The sequence below is a fragment of the Lontra canadensis genome, unplaced genomic scaffold (genome assembly GCF_010015895.1).
Source record: "Lontra canadensis isolate GAN:19392208 unplaced genomic scaffold, GSC_riverotter_1.0 scaffold2, whole genome shotgun sequence".
NCBI lineage: Eukaryota > Metazoa > Chordata > Mammalia > Carnivora > Mustelidae > Lontra > Lontra canadensis.
The window spans coordinates 14810500-14818766 of record NW_022630996.1 but is presented as its reverse complement, the minus strand read 5'-3'; the positions used below and the strand labels follow the sequence as shown (position 1 = coordinate 14818766).

The window sequence follows — 8267 nt, the reverse complement described above, 5'->3', positions numbered from 1 at the left end:
GTATTGGTGATTGTGTGTGGGAGACTGGAATAGATGGTAATGGTAACCAAGATAGAGAATAGAGAAGGAAGCACAGGTTCTTGGGGAGTCATTGTAGTGTGGGAAGAAGGACATGGAGAAAGGACAGTGAATTTAACTTAGCCCTTGTTGAATATTAGATGTGTGTGCACCATTCATGGCAAGATGAACACAAGGCAGGCAAATATATGCATCTAGAGTTTGGGGTAGAGGACAGGACTGGAGATGTAGACTGGGGAGCCTTTAGGGTACTACGAGTCGTTAGGGACTATGAATAGCTGAGATTTAGAAGACTCACCAAAGATCTCTACAAAGTTAACAACTACCCAAATATCTGTTCTTTGGCCTTCAGTTTATCACATAAAAGATGAGGCCGTATAACATTTTATTCTCATTTATCCAATCCATTAGATTCTTCTCCAAGGCACAGGCTGCCATTTCATACCCTTTGCAATAGGTGGCGCTGACGCCCGGCAGGGAGAAGGCGGCTGCACAGGTTGGGTTGGGGGCGACGGGCCGGTGCACCGAGGGGCGACGCTCTAGCCCAGAGCCGGGTATTCAGTGGCTTGGCTGGGCTTCCCTGGGGACTGGGGTCAGGCCCAGTACTTCTGGACGCAGGAAGCGCATGCGCAACCGTTTCCCCCATGGAGTGTTTTAGCCCAGGTCTTACCTGAGTCAGGTAAGAGAGGCGGGGGAGAAGTGACCCTAACCCTCACAGGCCCCCCGAAGGGCGGGTGTGGCCACACTTGGGGAATGTAGATAGTGTGCGTGAAGCACCCACACATCCTGGGGACCAGGCTTGGAGTGATGATAATGGCCCAGGAGGGCGTGACGATATGCTGGGGGCGTGCAGGACCGCGCTGGGGTTCGTGGGTGGCTGCACGAGGTGTGCACGCCACACGAGGGCCACGTGGGCGAGGTCCTCGGTCGTCATCTCCCAGAACCTTGGGGTCGGACAGGAACACAAAAGTCCCCTAACCCTCGCCCTCGGCGTGACTCCCCTTAGTCGGCTTGACCGCCCTCCAGGGCACCGGGACTCGCGTTCCTGGGAGGCTGTGCCTTCCTACGCTGGGACAGCCGTAGTGGTCGTGGTCAGGGATGTGGCAGCCACAGGGGCCTCGGCGGGTATGGGGGTGCGGCGACGCGGCCACACGGCGCAGAGAGGGTAGTTTGCCCTGGGAGTTGGAGCCACTCGCGGGGGGTCCCAGGGGAGTGTGGTAGTAACAGGCACTCGGGAGGCAGCGCCGCAGGAGTAGCGTGGGTCGGGGCACTGGAGGGCACGGTGGGGGAGGACAGCTGGAGAAGGTGTGAGGTGAGGATAGCAGTCGAGCAAAAGCGAAACACCTGCTTCGGGATTGACTCATCCAGGCTGGAGGAATAATCTAATGTGGAAAGGAGGTTGTTTACTTATTTATTTTTAAGTGAGTTGTGTACCGTCGTCCTCTCTTCCCCAGGCATCTAGGAAATTGCTTGTCTGTCTGAAAGAAAGTAGCTGTTTTCCTTAGAGGACTGTGGTGAGCATCAGGTGAGATAATGTATGTGAAAAGCAAAGAGCTATCAAAATGCAAGAGACGAATTTTATTTCGAATCCTCCAACCTATTTATCTTACCTGTGTGAGTGTGTAAGATGTGCTATAGGTACGGATCAGTGGGATAGGGCTGGGTGTGGGATTATGGGACCTGCCCAATAACGTAGAGGGTGTGTAAAGATACACTGGGGGGCCAAGTGACACTGTAATCAATAGAAACAGCTCTCGGTCACTTAGGTTCATTTTATCTGGTTAATGGATTATTCACCTTTTGCTTCTCTACGACACATCTTTTGAACTTTCTTCAGTCAAAGACTTTCACCCAAAAATGAGCCTGAAGAGGAAAACACCAGTCACTTTTGGGATATATTAATTAAATTTGGCTGAGAGGGAGATTTGTGTGATTGTATTGATGATTTCAATTTTTCTTGCCCTCAGCCTGAAACGTCATGTTGTACAAAGAGTTGTGGGCTGAGGAACCCAGGAAAGACCTAGTTCTGGATTTGACCCTTCAGTAGAGGGGTCACCCTGGCCAAGTTCCAGTACCTCTCTGATCCTTAGTTTCTGTCAGATGGGAAAAGATCTTTAAGGTCATTTGTGTATTCTTCAGAGCTTGCATACCTGCCACAGGGTTACCCAGCCCCTCGTGACGGGGAACTTGTCACGTCCCAAAATGGCTGAGCCACTGAGTCTCTCCAGACAGACCTGACTGTTGGAAAATTCTTTATGTTGAATCGACATCTGTTTCTCTACAATTTGCACTCATTGGAGCCATACAGAATAAAACGTCTAATGCTGCTTCCACAAATATTTGAGGACTGCTAACACGTTTCCTTCTTCCACGTACTCCACAAGGCTTCCTTTCTTCCAGCTAAACATGCCCAGTTATTTTAAACAGGGAGGCAGTGTGGGGTAGTGGAAAGAACGCCAGCTTTGGAGCCAGACACATCTGTGTTCAGTTCCCAGTCCTTTACATACTAACACTCAGTGCTCTGAGCTGCTGTATCTTTCTCTGCAAAATGTGGATGAAAATAGTCCTCTCGCTGAGTTATTGTAAGGATTAGGGATAAATTGGTGAAGATCCATGCTTAAAATATGAGAGTGGTTATACCTTCAGTGACATAATTTGCAGTGCATTTTTAGGTGATCCCTGAACAAATTCCTGTTTATGTGTCTCTTAAATTGCTTTGTAAAACAGAATAAAATACTCTCTGGGAAGTCTGACTAGCAAAATAGAGTAGGGTTCATTTATTCCCGGTGCTTCTCTAATGACATTCTGCAGTCTACAACGGCATTTTTGGAGCCATATCACGTTGGCTCACTGTCCCCTCAAGCCCTAAGTCTCTAACATGTGCTGCTGGTCAGCCAAATTTCTCCCATGTTGAACTTCTTCCATTTATTTGAATCAATAATTATAGATGGCTCTTCAGAGTGGCAGTCCCAGTTCTGTCTCGTCGTCTTCAGAAATACCCCTGTGCTTGTCATAGTATGGGTCTCACACCGGGGTTAGAAAAAATACGATGATCAAACGTATGGTACCAGCCCCGCTGATCTCATCCCGCCGTTGTACAATGAATGCTGAGCTCCCGACACTAATTTTTGCAGAAATCCGAGGTCTAATTATGGGGGACCATCTTAGAATTGGAATGTGACAGGAGTGGCTGATAAGCTGCTGGTTGAGGGAATGCGCTGCACGGCACGTCGGATGTCTGTGGATTGTGGTTTCTGTATCCAAGAACTGAAAGAGTGTACTGAGAGCAAGCTGGAGGCAGACTTTGGATTTATGTATGGTTACATGTTTTCTCAGGCGCTTGGACTATTTTATACCTTAGGCTAGATTCTCCCGGGGTGGAGGAAGCTTCTTTCTGGAAGTAAGGCAGGCACATTTAGGAATTTAGAATTCCACATTTAGAAATTCTTTAACCCTCTGGTTCCTGGGGCATTATTGCTAGCATAGTCTCCCTCAACTTTGGAAAAGCAAATTCCCGGCTTTAGCGAAGCCGACCTCTCGACCTCTCATAGTATCTTCTGCATTGTTAAGACTCCATTGCCTCTGCACTGGAGGGTCTTGCAAACAGGAATGTTTTCGTCGCCTAAGCAGGTCTGGGTTTGAAGTCCTCAACCCTTAATTCCTCCTTCTCCAAGGAAGTTTTTTCTAGCCACTCTGTTTCTCTTGAGTGCCTGACTTAGAATTCCTGTTGTTTTCAAAAGCTTCCTTGGTCCCCTCTCCATCCCTCCCCCTAGCAGTTTCTCCTATGTGTCCACTTGTTCTAAGGCTCTCAGAATAAGATCCTTTGTAAGCGCCCAGTCGGTTAAATATCAGACTGCCTTCATCTTGGGTGCTGGTATTCCTGGTGTGGTGAGAATGAAAGTATGGAATCCGTGGGACTCATTGACAACAAGTACGGGGAAAAAAAATAATGCAAAGGTTGTTACTGTTGTCTTAATTAAAATGGGAAAACCTTTACTCTGTTGAGAGGACTGATTTAAATTTTGCTAAGTAATTAATTCAGTCCTTAAAAGGTGGTAGATAGTTAAAATAGGTAATCTTCTACTGTTAAAGGGAGTAATTTATATTTTGGTAAGTAACCATTTAAGTCCATAAAGGATTTACATCCATCTGTGGCTTCTCATTTTCTTTAGGACAAATTCCAAACTCTTTAGGATGAAATACTCATTGTAGCCTAATTTTTTGCCTGCCGGCGCTGGACCCAGAGGACTTGCAGTTTCCCCCAAAGGTTGTGCGGTCCTGCGCCTCGGGTTGGGTTGCAAATGCCGTCCCCTCTGGTTGGAATGCTCTTTGTCTCTCCGGTAAATGTCTATTCATCTTTCAAGACACCCTCCCCCCTCCCCTTAATTACTTCCTCCCCTGTGCGCCCCTCAAATTCTTGTACTTATTCATGCAGTATTTATTAGGGGCCTGCTTTGTGGCTGGCACTGTGGCGGGCTCTGGGGATACAAAAGGTGAATAATACTTGGGCTCGGCCTTTGAGGGCCTTAGATGTTAGGGGGAGGGGGCCAACCTGTCACAGAATATTGCCAGGAAATTAAAGAGAAAATTTAAGCGGCGTCAGTTCTTGTCCGTCTTCCCCACCGGATGGTCAGCATCTTGTTCTGGGGCAGGGGCCATTTCTCATTCGTCTTTGTATCCCCGGCTCTTAGCGTTCCTTTCACGACCTTGTTCATCGGACACCAGAAGTGTACCCTGGATTGCGCCACACGTTTTGATGACAGCTCATAAGTGGTGGTTTCTCCTGTGTCTGGTTGGTGGCCCTTACCTCCCAGTGCAGTGTTAGGTGCTGGGCGGCCTTGGGTGGGCTCAGCTGGACTGGCCTTTTGCGATTCATGCTTGCCTGCGCTCTGGGCTGCGGAATGGCCCGGGCTGGCGGGTGTTAGTGGAAGGAGAGGCCTGCAGCGCCCCCGCTGGAGGGAGCCGGCACTGCTTGGGCTGCCTGGCTCGCTTGCATCCCGCGCGCGCGTTCATCAGTTTAAGTTTATAGCCAGAAAATGAACGTAGACACTGTGATTCTCTCTACTTTTCTTTTCAAAGGCGTAATATATGCCTTTTAAAGGATTATAGATGAAGAAGAAAATTCCTTCCCTCTTTCCTGTACCGCTGGGGCCCTTGCATTGTGATTCAATCGTACATCTAAAAAGGGGGGAGTTTTAGTCTCATAATTGTGAATATCATTATTTCTGGCGCGAGAGGGCTGCGGCGGGGCTCTGGCATGCGGGCCACGTAGTGCTGCTGCAAAGGAGACGTGCCTGGCGCCGTGGTCATGGCCGTGCTTGAGAGGGAGAATCCAGACTTTTCCCCAAGTTTTGCCTTTCTTGCTTCCTAGCCACTGTACCCCGAATCAGCCAATGAGATTGGTAGTAGCCCCAGCAGAGCTTATCGTTCCCTAGCCATTTGGCTGGACATAGGTCCCATAGTTAGGGACCTAAGAGGTGTTGGGCACTTGAGGACCGCTGCTTTGGACTGGGTACTCGCCTAGTTCAGAACCCATGCCTCGAGCGTGGTGCAGACTGAGAGCAGGTAACCACATTTGGCCGCTCTGAGCCCCTGCACCTCTGGGGTTGGGGCGGGGGACTGTGGGTGGTGGTCTGTGGTTGGGGTGTGTGTTGGGATTTTGGGATCTGTGGTCTTTTCCTGCAGTGTTAACTCAGCAGAGGAGAATTTCTGCTGCAGAACCTAGAGCTCAGGGTTGGGGGGGGCTGTGAGGAAGCAGTGGGGTGCTGGCGGGGGTCGACAACTCTAACGGTGCCCCCTAGAGGTGCTGCTGTGAGAAGGATGCTCCATCCCTGCTGTGGCGGCCGGGCTGCCGGGAGGGGCGGCGGGGAGGGGCGGTGGCTGTGGCGGGAGGGGCACTGCGGCGCGGTGGGCGGGCCAGGGGCGGAGCGCGGGTGGGCTCTAAAAGTCGGTGCCCACTCACTCGGCCCTGCCGCGGCAACCAGCACATCTTGGTGCTTCCTCTGCGGCAGCCGCACCTCGCGCAGTGCCGCAGCGCACGCCCGGGTGGCTGCTCGCTGCTTGCCGCGGCCGCTGCCGCCCTCGCAGGCTGTAGGCTGTGCCCGGCTGCCGGCCAGCCTGCCCTGCTGCGGGAGCTGCGGCACGCGGTGCTCCAAACCCGTGTGCCGGGCGGCATGGGATAAGACGCGGCCATGGTACGCCGAGATCGCCTCCGCAGGTGGGTGCGTGCGGCAGGCGCGAGGGGGTGTGGCTGGCTCCAAGCCGCCGTCTGGGAGAGGGTGGGTGCAGGCTAGCTGGTGGGGACTCTGTGTGTCCGTGCCAGGGCTGCCGGACCGCGACTCCCGCAGTGGAGGGAAAACCCCCCACCCAGGGTGTGGGGTGGAGGGGAGCACCTGCCTGCCCTCTGAGCCCTATCTGCTTACTTGGGAGGGGATGTCACTCTTGCACGCAGTAGAATATTGAGCTGGAGATCTCCCAGATTTGATATTTCTGTACCCTGGTATCGCTCTGATGCGACTTAGGATTTTTAGACCCCTGTGTCGCCATGGCGCAATTTAGGATTTCTAGACCCTGGTATCGTCCTAGCACACTTCAAGATTTCTCGATCACGGCTTCACCCTGGCGCGACTTAGGATTTCTAGACCGCGGCGTTGCCCTAGTGCGATTTAAGATTTTTAGACCCCATCTTCGCCTTGGCACAGTTTGGGATTTTTAGACCCCGGCATCGCCCCGGCACGATTTAGGATTTCTAGATTTTGATACCGCTTAGATGCGACTTAGGATTTTAGACCCGGCATCGCTCAGGCGCTATTTAGAATTTCTAGACCCTGGTGACGCTTTGGTGTGATTTAAGATTTTTAGACCCCGGCATTTCCCTGGCGTGATTTTGGGTTTCTAGACCCACGCTTGGCACGGTTTAGAATTTCGAGACCCTGGTATTACTGTGGCGCAATTTAAGATTTGTAGACGCCGGTATCGCTGTGGCGCGATTTAGGATTTGAAGACCCTGGTATCGCTGTGGCGTGAGTTACTGCATAGGTGTGACTAGAACTTGCAGTACCGTATCACCGAGGCGTAAGTATTTTTCAGATTTCGGTAATGAGACGCTAAGTGAGAATGATGATGTGATCAAACTATCATAATGTTACACGTGAATTGTTTGCATTGATTACAAAGTAGTTCACAGCCTCACCCGACGCTGGAAGGTGGCAGGTTTGGTGGTATTAAATGTATTTTTTCCTCTTTACAAGACGAAGAAATCAAGGCTTGGAAGGGTTGATTAATTTCCAGAACGTTTGTTACTTGCGTTTGCTGAATTTATAGTCTTGACTTGTGGCTCGTCAAGTAATGGAGATTTGGGTCAAAAAATGATTAATCCCTTTCGGCTACTGACTGCCAGATTGCTTCCCTACTAAAAATCCCAAAATGTCGTTAGGGACATTTTTACCGAGTAATTAAACTAGAAAACGGCTTCCTGAAAGGTTGCCTCTTTTCTTTAGTGGAGTGAAAGAGAAGGAAGGTATAGAGGGTGGGGTTGTCCAGGAGTGGAAAATGCACAGTTGTTGCCCACCCCACCCTCCGCTCCTCCTCCACTTCCCTCCCCACCCCCACCCTCCAACCCCTCTCCATCCCCCCATCCCTCACCCTCCACTCCACCTTCCAATCCCCCTCCATCCCCCCAACTCCCCCCCTCCCCTTTGCAGGGAGCCTCCTTCTGCCGGCTCCTCTCATAGCCCCTCCCTGGCTCTCTGCTGAGTCATTGCAGATATTGCTCCGCTGGAACCCCTGAATGAATGAGAGGAAAAGCGGGGGTGGGGGGGGTGGGGGGAGGAGTGATGAAATGTGAACGGGCAAATGTAGGAGCTGAAGTACAGGACAGATGATAGCTAATGATATCCAAACCTGATACTTCTTGTCATCTCATTTTTCAAATAGATACTGGGATGTAGCCTGCTACTATTGTGGGGTAAAAATGGTGATATGATGATGTTTGGGGGGCATTTTAGAGAATCATTTGTAATATTAACTTGAAAGATACAACCAAATCATTGGGTGTGTTTTCTGGACAGCTGCTTTGGAGGAAGGGAAAAAAAAAAAAAAAAAGACTGCCCTGGCGATGCCAAAAAAATAGGCAGTGCTGCTCAGAGTCTTTAAGGCGCTGGTGATTTGGCCCCTGTGGGACCACAGCCTTACTTGTTTTAGATTAAAAAAAAAAAAAAAAAAAAAAATTTTTTTTTTTTTTTTTTTTT

General features: G+C 50.4%; 1 protein-coding gene across 1 annotated transcript in view; it reads left to right on the top strand.

The window, feature by feature from the left end:
- Positions 1–5998: 5998 nt before the first annotated feature.
- MEST overlaps positions 5999–8267 on the top strand; it is a 13581-nt gene continuing 11312 nt past the window's right edge. Inside the window, exon 1 of the mRNA XM_032869165.1 lies at positions 5999–6235. Coding sequence (XP_032725056.1) covers positions 6210–6235 — 26 coding nt within the window. The 5' untranslated portion in view covers positions 5999–6209. The remainder of the gene's footprint in view (positions 6236–8267) is intronic.